This window comes from Ornithorhynchus anatinus, chromosome 9 (genome assembly GCF_004115215.2).
Source record: "Ornithorhynchus anatinus isolate Pmale09 chromosome 9, mOrnAna1.pri.v4, whole genome shotgun sequence".
Taxonomy (NCBI): Eukaryota; Metazoa; Chordata; class Mammalia; order Monotremata; family Ornithorhynchidae; genus Ornithorhynchus; species Ornithorhynchus anatinus.
The window spans coordinates 11,091,486-11,105,891 of record NC_041736.1 but is presented as its reverse complement, the minus strand read 5'-3'; the positions used below and the strand labels follow the sequence as shown (position 1 = coordinate 11,105,891).

General features: G+C 43.3%; 1 protein-coding gene across 2 annotated transcripts in view; it reads right to left on the bottom strand.

The window, feature by feature from the left end:
* The window catches only part of TANK (TRAF family member associated NFKB activator), a 61,778-nt gene that overhangs the window by 31,493 nt on the left and 15,879 nt on the right, over positions 1-14,406 (bottom strand). Inside the window, exons 1-2 of one of the 2 annotated variants that reach the window (XM_001511119.5) lie at positions 11,495-11,769; positions 9,127-9,276 (exon numbers count right to left, since the gene is read on the bottom strand). In XM_001511119.5, the coding sequence (XP_001511169.2) occupies positions 9,127-9,225 (99 nt within the window). In that variant the 5' untranslated portion in view covers positions 9,226-9,276; positions 11,495-11,769. Of the gene's footprint in view, positions 1-9,126; positions 9,277-11,494; positions 11,770-14,406 lie in introns of those variants that run through there. The other variant, XM_007671171.3, reaches the window with a different exon arrangement.

The window sequence follows — 14,406 nt, the reverse complement described above, 5'->3', positions numbered from 1 at the left end:
AATATCAAATGTCCACAGGTCACAGATCCAAGTGCACAGACAACAATTAAAGGAGAGGGAGAGGAGGAAAAGAGAGCTTAATAAGGGAAGGCCTCCAGGAGAAGTGACCTTAATAATGCTTTGAAGATGGTGGTTTTGTGTGATTGGAGGGGGAGGGCGTTCCAGGCTATCAGGAGGATGTGGGAAAGGGTCAGTGGTGAGATACAGGAGATCGGGGCACTGCGAGTAAGCTGGTGCTAGAGGAGCAAAGTGGGCGGGTTAGGCTGTAATAGGAGAGGCTGGGGTGTTGTAGGTTGATTTGCTGTTTGATAATCACAAATTCCTCTATATAAAATGAAACCCACAACTCAAAGTTTCCAATTTAAGCAATCCCCAAGTTTTAGTCAGTTTTTAGTATTTTTGCAATTATTGCAAAATTATCCACTCCTTTAATAAAGGGACCTGAAGCTCCACCATATATTTGATTATTCACACTATTCTCCCCTCTACTCAATAACAAGAATATGATTTGTGAAGGCACAAAATTAAACAGTAACTACTTCATTACATAGTACTACAGACATCAATTCATTAACTCTCTCAACACTTCAGTGAGTTAAGCATCATTTTGTATTTTTCCAGAAGAGCAAATTAAAGATGATTATACAATGGAGATGATGAAGACAGGGATCAATGCCTCAGAGTTCTTGTCTGCAGGTCCTAAACTCAGACCATTCTGCCATTTCTCTCATTCTTCAGACTGCATATGCACTCTAATGGTATTCTTAGTTTTTAGTTATTAGAGGCAGATACAACATAGCCAATGACATAATAATAATAATGTTGGTATTTGTTAAGTGCTTACTATGTGCAGAGCACTATTCTAAGCGCTGGGGTAGACACAAGGGAATCAGGGTGTCCCACGTGGGGCTCACAGTCTTCATCCCCATTTTACAGATGAGGTAAATGAGGCACAGAGAAGTGAAGTGACTTGCCCACAGTCACACAGCTGACAAGTGGCAGAGCTGGATTCAAACCCATGATCTCTGACTCCAAAGCCCGTGCTCTTTCCACTGAGCCACGATCAGCCAACCACATTTATAAGCTTATTTATATCCATCTTCAGCACTGTTTTGTTTATTCAATTATACATTTTGACTATACCTTAAGTATTTTTTCTTCATTTTATCTGTAATCTCCTTGTGAGCAGGAAACTTATCACTCACTTATTCGGCACTTAGACTGCAGCAAGTGGACTCCCAAGCAATACTAAAACTATTCCTAATCCCCCCAAGTTATATTCCCATAGTTGCCACTTGTTGTGGGCAGAGTACGTTACCTGCTAACTATGTCATACTGTACTCTCCCGAGTGTTCTGCAGTGCTCACAGGGCTCGACACATAGTAAGTGCTCAATAAACACTGTTCATTGACAGATTTATCTGCATTACCTAAGCACTTGTACTCACAACCTCCTGTTTACAAACTCTATCATAAACTCGCTCTCTTTTTTTAATGCTATTTGTTAAGCATTTACTATATGCCAGGCACTGAACTGAACTCTGGGGTAGATATAAGCATCTGTAAAATGGGGATGAAGACTGTGAGCCTCATGTGGGACAACCTGATTACCCTGTATCTACCCCAGCGCTTAGAACAGTACTCTGCATATAGTAAGCGCTTAACAAATACCAACATTATTATTATTATTATTAATCAGGTTGGACACCGTCTATGTCCCACATAGGATTCACAGTTTTAATCCCTGTTTTACAGGTGAGGTAACAGGCACAGCGAGGTTAAGTGACTTGCCCCAGGTCACACAGCAGACAAGTGGCGGAGCCGGGACTAGAACCTCGGACCTTCTGACTCACAGTCCTGTGTCCTAGCCACTAGGACACACTGCTCTCGCTTGAGCACTTGCTGTGTGCAGAGTACTGTACTAAATGCTTGGGAAAGTACAACAGAACTGAATTGGTAGATGTGATCCCTGATCCCAAAGAGTTTAAAATCTACAGGGGTAGGCAGACATTAAAATAAATTACAGAGTGGGGAAATAGCTGAGTATAAGTATATTTACCCAGAACTCTTAAGACTTCTCCTTGGAGGTACTAGGCTGTTTTACTCACTACTTATTATGTTTCCTTGTAAGAGCTCACTGATCTTAAACTTATTTTATAAATTTTAGTAATTTAATCAGGTGTAGAATTGAAACTCAGCAGAGCATAAATCCCAGGATCATTTATTTTAATAGACTGAACTAGGCAGTTATTTTAACTTTTTAAGCCCAGACATCCCACCCTATTGGTAAATATGGTAAATAGTCATATACCTACATCATTCCTGCCTTGTGTTGTGACAATAAGATGGAGGATATCCATGTCTTTGCAATTTCCCTGAATAGGAAACCTTGACATTTTCTTTGATAAGTCCACCCAATCAAACGTCTTTTTCTGCACCTTAAAAAATAGCCTTTATTTTTGTCATGAGAATTTATCCCAGTGCCATTTTTACATTAATTTATCATCCTTCTGCTCAAGCAGTCTAAGCTCTAGAGACCCATGTAGGTAAAACTGGGATCGCGATCTTCGTTAGAGTCAGCAACCCTTTTACCTCAAATCTCGATAATTCAACTGAACCAGAGTTAAGGAGACACACCGTTTCCCAACACATGCTATTTGATGTATCTATTCCTGGCCCAGGAATAACAGATGTATCTGCATCTGTCATTGTAGAATATTTTGGACTTCTTTCATCCGTGGTTTTCAGAGCCTTCTACAAACAACTCAAATCATTCTCTCACTGTAGAAATGCAACAGCTGTTTACCTTAACAAAGCAATCCTGCATAACAATTTAGGAGACAAAGCAGAATGAACAACTTTTGACATACTGTATGAGCCTCAGGACTGCCTTTATGGCAATTTATATATATGACATCTTGGCAACCTTTATCAGGAATAGGGCTCCAGGCCCCTCTTTCTTCCAGGCACCTGTAACTAGGGTGTCATCAAAAGGACAAAAAGGACCACCCCACTGCACAGTCAAAGAAAATTCATAATACATAGAGGCTCGCAATAAATGCTGCTGCTGCTGCTGAGAGAGTCATGTGGAAAAAAATACTGGGGAGAAGGCCCTTTCTCATAAGAGAGATTTGCCATCTTCAACATTTAAGTTCTGCCAACAAAAGGATGGCAACTCAAACACCAAAAAATTCTTAAAAATTTATTTCAAGGCCACTTCCAAAGGAGATACAGCTATTTAGTGGGATCAAAACAGAAAGATGATTTCTTACACTCAAAAATACTATGGACAAATACCATGTTACAACCACTCCAAGATAGATGCAAATTGGGATACACCTAGCACCACGGCTTCAGGCCGCTTGACAGAAGGCTAGGAAGATATTCTGGTGCTCTCTCGGAAGCTTATACCCCTTTTTTAGTTAATCCTTTTTGATGGACCAGTTTAGTCAGGGTGAGGAAGCAGTTTCAGTGTGACCCATTAGAAAGAGCCCAGGCCTGTGAGTCAGAGGACCCGGTTCTAATACCGGCTCCACCACCTGCTTTCGGTGGCCTTTGGGCAAGTCACTTACCTTCTTTGGGCCTCAGTTCCCTCAGCTGTAAAATGGAGATTAAATACCTGTTCTCTCTCCTACTTAGACCATGAGCCCCATATGCAACACGGACTGTATCTGTCACTGTACCGACCTTGGTGCCTAACGCAGTGGTTGGCACGTTGTGCATTAAAAAATACCACAATTGTTATCATTACCTTCAGAACACAGAGTGGTTGTGCCTGCTGCCACCCCTGTGATGGTCTCTGCAGCTGTTACTGGTGGGCTCTGAGCTGCTAAATGCCCCAAACTCCACCCCTCTAGCCACAGTGACCTATCTTTCAATGCAATTTTCATTGTCTTCTATCTTCTTTCTGTATTTCCTTATTTATTTGTATTAATGTCTGTCTTCCCCTCTAGACTGTAAGCTACAACACTCTATTGTACTGTACTCTCCAAAGTGCTTAGTACAATATTCTACCCACAGTGAATTCTCAGTAAGTGCCATTGATGGATTGATTGATTAATTTGAGTACCACAGTTTCAGACTGTGCTTGATTGATGTGTAGGAATTTTACAAAGGTATTGGAAGAGACGGCATCAAGGGAACAACATGGCTTAGTGATAGAGAATGGGCCTGGGAGTCAGAAGGTCATGGGTTCTAATCCCCGCTCTACCCCTTGTCTGCTGTGTGACCTTGGGAAAGTCACTTCACTGCTCAGTGCCTCAGTTACCTCATCTGTAAAATGGGGATTGAAACTGTGAGCTCCACATGCGAGAGGGACTGTGACCAACCAGATCTGCTTGTATCCATCCCAGCACTTTGTACAGTGCCTGGAACATAGTAGGCGCTTAAAAAATACCATTATTATTATTATGAAGTACAGGGGGTTATGGGAAAGCTGTTTACTTCTCAAGGAGGCAGTGTTAGTCAGTAAGGGTGAACACAAGCCAGCAGTGCCAATACCTAGGCAAGAGAGAGGCCTTAGCCTGGCTTCTGACCAAAGGCCTGACGGGTCCCCTCTTAGGACACAGGGGAGATGGTGGTGCTAAGACCACTGAGCAATGAAGGTGCAAGAAGTGAAAAGATGGATGATAGTGTATGATGGAGACTCAGTGATGAGTCTTGCCCTGGCTTCAGCCCCAGCCTAGGTCCTCCACTAGAAAAACTACCACTTATAGCTGAATCTGCAGCATTCTGAGACGCTTCCGCCAGTGGATTACCTGGATCTCCAGGTCCCAAGCCAGTCAGACTGCCTATGGGATACTGTGCGGCCTGTGTAATCAATCTCCCAGACATGTACTCTGTGATGACAACTTGTATGTCGTGACCCTCTCTCATATTAGCGTGGTGAGCACATTCAGGGCTCCGAGGCAGGGGCAGGCCAAAAATACGGGCTCTCCCTAGAAGCTGGATGTAGCTGGGAACTGGCCATCACTGAGACAGGTCACCGAAGATGGAAAGTGGGGACTGGGCCAGAGACTGATATATCTAAGCCGGTTAGACAATTGAGCTGACACTAATGGGAGAGGTAGAGAGTAGTCTTTTTCCTAGTCTGCCTAAAAGGGATCATCTTGAAAATGAAGCTCTAAATAGAAAAGGAATTTTTCATGGGTGGCAATAATGATTATATATTTCTGGTGTCAGCTATTCATCACATCCACTGGTAACTGCATGGTATTTACCCCATTCTGTCCTGGATGTACACAGGAAGAGAATTTTCAAACCAAGTAGGTAATCCAGCAGTACATAATACTGCTCAAGACCCTTCCCAGCTCTATCCATTTCATATTCCTCTTTAGGAAACAGAGGGGTCATAGCTTTTTTTCTTCATCATTAGTGAATCCTATATCTATTTCCTAGGAATGAATAAAAGGATTATGAGAAGTCAATAGCTGAAGTCTAGGGTCTTAAATTATCTGAGCTCAATCTAATCCTTTCTGGAAGGGCCTATACATTCAGTTCTACTAATAACCATTTTTCCACACAGTCCCACAAACACAAATCACTATTATGTTCTTGATTGCAACATCTTAACCCACACAGCTCATCCTACCCCCAACAAAACAAAACCCCAGAACGCTTTGTGGTAAAAATCCACCATAAGTATGAAAACCAGGAGTATTGTGGTGAAGCCACTTAATACGGTTTCTAATGTTCCCTATTGTGGTAAATTTGATAAATAATATTTGTCATTCTCTTACCCTGCTTGGTACTGTGAAGGATTAGCCACACTTTTATTGTAAGGTGCCCTGCAAATATAGATTACTTTAATCTCTATAATAACAATGATAATGATGGTATTTGTTAAGCGCTTACTATGTGCCAAGGAACTTCCTCACCACATTGAGACTTGCTCTTCATGGTTGGATTTGGAAGAGATATAGGAGTGGGGCCTTGTCAAAGGGACTTCCCTGCTTGTGATGGGAACAAATGATACGGTAGAGGGGGGTTTTCTTCACCACAAAAGTTTCATCTCCTGTCACAGAACAGGGAGAGGAAAGAGGGGTTAATAAGGGTCTCTGATGAGAAGCAGCATGACCTAGTAAAAAAAAGCAAAGGCCTAGGAGTCAGAAGAACTGCGTTCTAATCACAGTCTACACCACCTGCCTACTGTGTGACCTTGGGCAAGTAATTTATCTTCTCTATGCCTCAGTTTTCTCATCTTTAAAATGAGGCTATAACTGTTTTCCCTCCAACTTGGACGCCAAGCCCCATATAAGTCAGGGTCTGTTTCCAACTTGATTATTTTGTATCTGCCTCAATGTATAGTAGAGTGCTTGGTTCATAGTAAGTGCTTGACAAATACTACAGTTATTATTTTCTCTGCTGCCCGGGGTTTAAGGCTGGTGACAATAGTAAAACGGCTGAGGGGAGGGGTTAGGGTGTAGGGCATTATGTCTCCTCTCTTTACTCCCACAGAGCCATTCCTTTGGGACTCAGCTCCAGCAAGAACCAGGCAATTTAGGATAAGAAATACTGAGTGTCTCATGCATCTTCTCTCACTCCAACCCTCCCTAACCAATTACTACCTTTCTAGTGACTCAGATGGGCACTATGCCACTAGGTCTGTACTAATGCCAAGCACTGGGGAACTCTGGGTGATCGCCTAACCAGTCCTCATCCTTTTCTCCACCTGCATTAGGTTACCAATCCCTGCTAGCAGAGTTGGGGAGGAAGGCCTGATGCGGGGCCAAATTCTCTCCCTCTCTCACTCTAGGCCCACATAGTTCTCTTTCCTCCCCTGACCTTCCTCTTCTCTTTACCACTGACTGATAAAATGCTCGAGAAGGGGGGTCTCCAGGGGAAGTAGCCTGGCTCAGGAAAAATGGGTGGGCTCAAGACCTTAAAAGTGGCACAGGCTAGAAGTCCTTCTCATAGTTTCTAGGGGTTCTTCTTGGATGTGGTGAATCAACAGGGAGGGAACTCCCAAATGGGGCTGGAGCTCCTGCCCGAAGAGGTAGCAACCCAACCCTCTGACTCAATGTGGGTTGGGGGAAAGAAATGGGGAGAAGTGGGAAACTGTGCTTTGTAAACAGGCACACCCACTGTTCTTTCCACCCCATTCATCAAATATGCAAACATACCCGAAGCACACACAAAAAAAGTATTCATATTCGATATGTTTATGTGTTTGTGTGTGTGTATTTGCATCGGCAAATATATCCAGGAGTGAAAGTTAAAAAAAAATTGAATTGGAATGGGGCGGCCAGCAGTGAGAAAGGGTGTGTGGAGAGAGGGTTTCCTGGGGGGTGGCAGAGGAAGAGGGAAGCCCATCACTAGGGGAAGACCCCACAGGTTCTCCTGCAAGTAGAATACAAGGAATCAAGCTGCCACCTCAGATCCATTTCCAACCTCCCTTCCTATCTGCTCCAAGGCAGGCTGAGAAACAGGTCCTGGGCCTTGGGACAGAGTAAATATGAGGGAAGTGGGGCTCCGGCTGTTGGCAACCAGGACCCAGTGGGGGCTGGTATTCACGTGGCTACTGCCTTCGTGGTGAAACACTTTTTATACTGGAACAGCTGTTCCAGGACTTTTTGTTTTACTGGAGCCGAGTTCTGATCGATCCATTCTAGCTTTACCTTTCAGCAGTGCATATATCCACATCGTTCTGTCCTAAACACACACACACACACACACACACACACACAGAGGCATAAGCAAATTCATACATGTGCACAGACATTCATATATGTACATGTGCACACAAATGTACAGGCCCTCCTCCAAATAATTATCCACAGACATATACCTCTCTAAAAATACCACAAATACTTGCACATACCCATAAACCAATCTTCTGTATGGGGAGCCAGTTGTGTGTGTCAGCTTCCGGTTTTTGATACAACCACACAAGTCCCTACCAGCATCTCCCCAACTGCCCTCCTCCATCAGGTAAGTGGTATTGGTGCTGCCCCTCACTCAGTTCCCTTTACAACCATCTTTTGGTCCATGGAAAAACAAATAATTAAAATAAAACCTAAAATGTACAATTTTTAAAATAAAATGTATAAACCAAGTTTTACCTGACATTTAAAAATTAAACCCTTTAATCTCCAAAATCATGCTTTTATTTTTACCCCAAACACCTACACTATACATAGACTGAACCCAGAGCCATATAAGGGGACACACTGAGCACATACACACGTTGAACTGGGATACACAAAGAAAGACATCCGCAACACCCACTCTGTGCCCAGGTATCTGCCGCTATAACGTATGGGACAATCCAATAGTTTTAATAATAGTTGTGTCTTCACAAATTCACAATGGGGTAACTGAAAATTGAAAAACACAAATGTCTATTAATTGTCAAATCTCATTAATATACCCTGTTATATTATCATGGTAAAAGAACACACCGTGGCCTAGAGGGTAGAACATAGGCCTGGAAGTCAGAAGGACCTGGGTTCTAGTCTCAGATCTGCCACTTATCTGTTGGGTGACTTTAGGCAAGCCAGTTCACTGGGCCTCAGTGACCTCATCTGTCAAATGCGGATTATGACTGAGAGTCCCATGGGGAACATGGACTGTGTCCAACCTGATTACCTAGTACCTACCCCAGCGCTTAGAACAGTGTCTGGCATATAGTAAGCGCTTAAATAATACCATAAATAAGGTGATTTTACTTCTCTTTATAAAGCAAAATTTATAGAAAATATTCTGCATACTACTATAGAGTATTTCTATTAGCCAAATAATACTAATACTATTATAAACATGAAGAAATAAGTGACTTAGGGCAAGTGACAATTTCTATCTGCTTCTTACCAAAATTAATATTGCTCTTATTTCACATTCTTTCCAAACTGTCACATGAATACACACTAATGTTTCCATAAAATATTATAAAAAACTTTTTATTTTTTACTCTCCTGGTATTTTTGGGAAGATGATCCATAACACACAGAGCATCTAATATACTCAAGACCTCAAACAACAGATAGGATCTCAATTTTTACACTTCGATTAATGTGCTTCCCCAATTCAGTAAAGTCGGCTTTTAGCACTGATTTCCACCCTTAACACATTTTCGGTTGCAAGCTTGAGCCTCAAGATTTCTTAATGTTTAAGAAAAAGGGCAACATACCTTTTGCTGTAGTTCTTTCACAGCAGAATCTTTATCCATGCATGCCTGACGGAATGCTTCGTAAGCTTTATTGAGCTGCTCTCCAATGTTTTTATCCATTCCTTTCTGTTCTGTAGCATCACTAAAGAGGATGGAGCAAATAACAGAGCTCTGAAAAATAATTGGGAAGAACACGACAGTTATTTGATAAACATACTTAATATTTTTACGAGGCATGTAAACACATGGGCTTAGCGATGACCAGGTGCTCAGTTAATTGATAGTTTCACCAGGAAATCTAGCCAAATAGCTGAAGAAACGCTGTTTTGAGATTTCGTTGTATTTCCTCCACGTCAAGAGATGGGTAGAGGAAGGAGGTGGGGAAGAAGTGGTAGATCTCGTTCTTACAGAGAGCACTCTAAAGGGGATCCCTTTGAAACTGCAGCATGAATTCGGAGAAATGTTTGTAGTTATTTTACTAGTAACATTACCTTAGTGCTTTCCAGGATATAAATGCACACTGTTAAAAGTGAGGGGAGAATATTCAATGGCCAGTAACTCCCACAGAGTGAAAACAGAGCAAAAATTAAGTGAATTATAAACATTTATGGATGAATTCATACTGTGAACACAAAGCAATTAAAATATGTGAAACTACCCTTATTTTAGCAGAAAACCTAAGAAGGGCTGTAGAGTGTAGGCTTAAAAAACCCAGAAAATAGTGTGCCCTACAGTTTTTCTTTCCATCCCCAATGCTTCTCCACTCTCCTGCTTTTGATAAGAGTGTCTGCCTGTTTGACTTCGTTAGAGAAATTAAAAGCAAAATGTGAGTGCCCTTAAAACTCTTGGTTAGTGAATAGTTCTAACTGTGAGTTAATCCTCTATTTGTGTACCAGCTCAACTAACCACTTCTCTTTCCTAGGAGAGGAGCACTTATACTTTAATATCAAACCCTTTCAAGTACCTGTTCTGGGCACAGTGGGGCAAAACTACAGCCCTAGGGCTCAGAGTAGGCTAGATAAAGGCAAAGTCACAGGAAAATGTAACTGCCTATCGCCCTGTACGCAACTGGGCCACATTTGACAAGAGGCCTATATCCTGGTGGCTAGGAAACTGGCATCAGTGACCATTAACCCACTGATTTAATGTTGCAGAAGCTGGCAGCTACGTCAGATCAGGAGGAAGCAGCAGTTGAAAGAAAGTGCTGTCACTTTGCTTATTCCTTGGCCACTGGTACTGAATAGGAAGATACTACTTGCAAATGGTGAGACCTAAGGGAGCTCAAGTAATGGCTAGCTAGAGCTTTGTATCATTTCGAATCAATGCTTATTTTAAGGTGTTAATGATATCTAATGTGACAGTGAATAACCAACCATTCCACAATAGTAATGTACTTCAAATATGTGGGTGGTGATTATGAATATATCAAGAGTTGAATCCCACTTAGCAATACAAACTCATCATGGGTACCTTATTACTTGGAGGAAGCTGCCAGAGTGCTCACCCCTACTTAAAGGATGAAAAAACTGAGGCACTTCGTAGGAAAATATTTTTTCCAATATTACACATGGATTCATAAAAAGTGTACTTTTATTCCTTAAATTTTTAAACCTTGGACATGCTGAAGACTACATCTTTCTACTGTGTTAGGACAGTAAAGTCTACTCAGCTTTGGAGTTTCTGATTCCCAGGTCCACTCCCTAGAAGCAGACCACTCATACGTTACTAACAACAACAACAAAAATGCCTAGCACAATTTCAGGTAGACACACACTTTTTTAATCAATCAATAGTATTTACTGCATTCTTTGTCTGCGCAGAGCATTGCACTGAATGCTTGGGAGAGTAAAACAGAATATACGTGATCCCGAGAAGTTGACTTGTGAGGGAGACAGACACTTAAAATAAATTGCAGGTAGGAGGAAGCAATACAAAACCAAGTTCTGTACATAAATGCCACGGTTTGCACATTACAAAGAAACTCCCTAAGCAAATACCGCTGCCAGATCCTTCCTTAAAAAAACATGCGCACACAATCTACATTTAACCTCCCTCCCAAGTCAGAGAAAAGAACTGGGTCAGTGCGACTGACCAGAGGAGGAGGAAACAGTCTTCAGGACGCCGCTAATTAAAGCGGACAGATTTCAAACACTAACCTCCTGACATTTTCCATTCCAGAATTCCCTTCTCTTTTTCCACTTGCCAAGGACAAAATTAATTTGACTATTTCGGCAGTAGACGTGTTGTAATCACATATTCCTTAGTCTTTTTAACGAAGTGTCCTGACCCAGGTTACAGACACCACCAACCCACCCACCCCTACACCCACAAGTCGTGTTCAACAACCGCGCCCCCCCCCCCCCCCAACATTTTTGGCTTTCCATCAAACCTTTTCATTTCGTGGCCATCGGGTCAGATCGGCGCTCTTGTTTCCTCTACCACTTCAGGGGACAAGCTCTCTCCTGAGCGCCCCGGGCCCAACATTTGTATTCTTATTTCAGAGACGAAAATAATAATAGTAATCAAAAAATAAACCCCACAAGTTTCAAGAAGGCTCCGGGCGGGGTTCGGGGGCTTCCCCCACAGTGACAACGGTGGCTGCAGTTTGGAAGAGGCGGAGGGCGCGAGGTGAGGCCTGTGGGGCCTGGCCGGGCCTGGCCGGGGGAAACAGAAAGTGAAACCGCCTCCGCGGCCGCCCTCCGCCCTCCCTCCTTTCCTCCCTTCCTCCTTCCCGTCCCCACATCCCCCGCCTTCCGAGGGTCCTCGGCCCCTCCGCCCTCTCCTCCCCCAATTCCTCCGGCGCCTTCTTCTTCCCCCTCCCCGGGCGGCGGGGAGACGAAGAGAAAATGGAGGCGGCCGCTTTCAAGCCCCTTCGTTGCCCGGGCCCTGACGAGAAAGCTCCGTTTAGACGTCCCCTTTTCCTCCTCCTCGTTAATAGTGCTGGTATTTGTTAAGCGCCTACTCTGTGCCGAGCACTGTTCTAAGCGCTGTAGATACAGGGTCATCAGGTTGTCCCTCGTGAGGCTCCCAGTCTTCATCACCATTTTACAGATGAGGGAACTGAGGCCCAGAGAGTGAAGTGACGTGCCCACAGTCACACAGCTGACAAGGGACGGACTCGGGATTAGAACCCATGACCTCTGACTCCCAAGCCCGGGCTCTTTCCACGGAGCCACGTTGCTTCTCCCCCGGATTGAGGAAAAGAGGGGAAGAAGAGGGGGAGAGGCTTTGTGTGCGAGAGAAACCTGCCCCTCTTAGGCCCGGTTAGGCCCGGGCTGGTCCTTCAAACTCCCAAATCCCCTCAACCCGGTCCCCGCTGCACCACACAGGTGGGTCAACCTTTAGGCCGGTGTCTGCACACAAAATAGTAATAATAATAACAGTAATTGCGATATTTTACAAGGGCTTACTTGGTACCCGGCCCTGGGGCAGCTACCACATAGTGTGGCGCAGTGGAAAGAGCCTGGGTTTGGGAGTCAGAGGTCATAGGTTTGAATCCCGGCTCTGCCACTTGTCAGCTGTGTGACTGTGGGCAAGTCACTTCACTTCTCTGGGCTTCAGTTACCTCATCTGTAAAATGGGGATTAAGACTGTGAGCCTCACATGGGACAACCTGAATGCCCTGTATAATAATAATGTTGGCATTTGTTAAGCGCTTACTATGTGCAGAGCACTGTTCTAAGCACTGGGGTAGATACAGGGTAATCAGGTTGTCCCACGTGGGGCTCACAGTTAATCTACTCCAGCGCTTAGAACTGTGCTCTGCACATAGTAAGCACTTAACAAATACCAACATTATTATTATTATTGTTGTGGGACATTGGGTTCACAGTTCATTCATTCATTCATATTTGCTGAGCACATACTATGTTTGGAGCACTGTACTAAGCACTTGGAATGTACAATTCGGCAACAGAGACGATCCCTGCCCAACAACGAGCTCACAGTCTAAGGGACGATGGGGATTGAAGCTCCTCTCTACAGATAAGGAAACGAAGATACAGGAAAGGTATGTGACTTGTCCAAGGTCACCCAGCAGGCAAGTGGCAGATCTGGGATTAGAACCCAGGTTTCCTGACTGCCAGTCCTGTGCTCTTTCCACTAGGTCTTGCCTTTGTCTCAGTTAAAAGCACCCCTTTGTTGAGCAGAGCAAACTCAACTTTCCGCCTGGTGACTGTGCCGACTGGACTATTCTGCTTAGGGAGACGGATCGAGGGTCGGGGTTGCTTTTTATTATGTCACTGTTCATTTAAAAAGTTGAGCAGGATCCTCCATCTCTGTCTTCTTTTTGTCACCTCTCTCTAAAGACATCAAAGACACCAAATATGGTGCGGCTGGGGCTTGCAATATGTGGGCTAAATGAACACTGCCCTCTGTTTCCTTTTCTGTATTTGCAAAGTTATCAAAACCTTCTACTTTAAATCTAAAATGAAACTTCTCCTCCTCCCTCCATGTGGAATGAGGAAGGCTAATTTTATTTCTGTCAGAGTTCTTCCTGGCTATCCCGAGGTGATAATCTTAAAATCCAGGGAAGAGATTTGGGGACATTTTATGAGGTAATAGTAAAAGTGATATTTGTTAAACTCTTACTGTGTGCCAGGTATTGGAATAGATAGGATAATCGGGTTGGATACAGTCCCTGTCCCATATGGAGCTCAGAGTCCAAGGGGACGAGGAAGATTAGGAACTTAATCTTCATTATACAGGTATAAAGAGGCATAACCAAAAGCAGCCAACTACCAAAGTCACTTAATCAGTAGTATATTTTGAAAACTACACTGTATAGAACATTAGACGCTGCAGAGGATTGTACCTTCCCATTTCTACACTGTCAATTCAGAGCAAGATTGAACTCAAGGTTCTAATCCCAACCCGGAAGAAGACAAGCAGGCAAGATGTGAATTCCTGAGGAAGTATCTGGCATCTTCCCTTTCCTTCAATTTGGCTCATCTTGAAGGTAAAATCATTTGGAAGTGACACACAATCCAGCTTTTCATTAGGTTCTGGTTTAGGTTTGGGATTGGGCCTTGTGTGATAAAAGAAGGATTGTATACTTTGATACAGTTCAGGTGCCTTGATGATGCGTAAAAACAATAATGAGAATTGCTTTAGAAAAAAAACTGTGCAGCAAGACTTGTTGGGGGTTCATGTTCCTGGAAAACAGGCAGAAAAAATATGACTTTTTTTTTCAAATGTAAATGTGGAATAGAAAAACATTCTGTCTTTACATATGTGATTTGTGTGTCACCTCACAAGGTGATTTAATGAGCAGCTTAGGTTTTTTTTTTGATTCACTGTTGG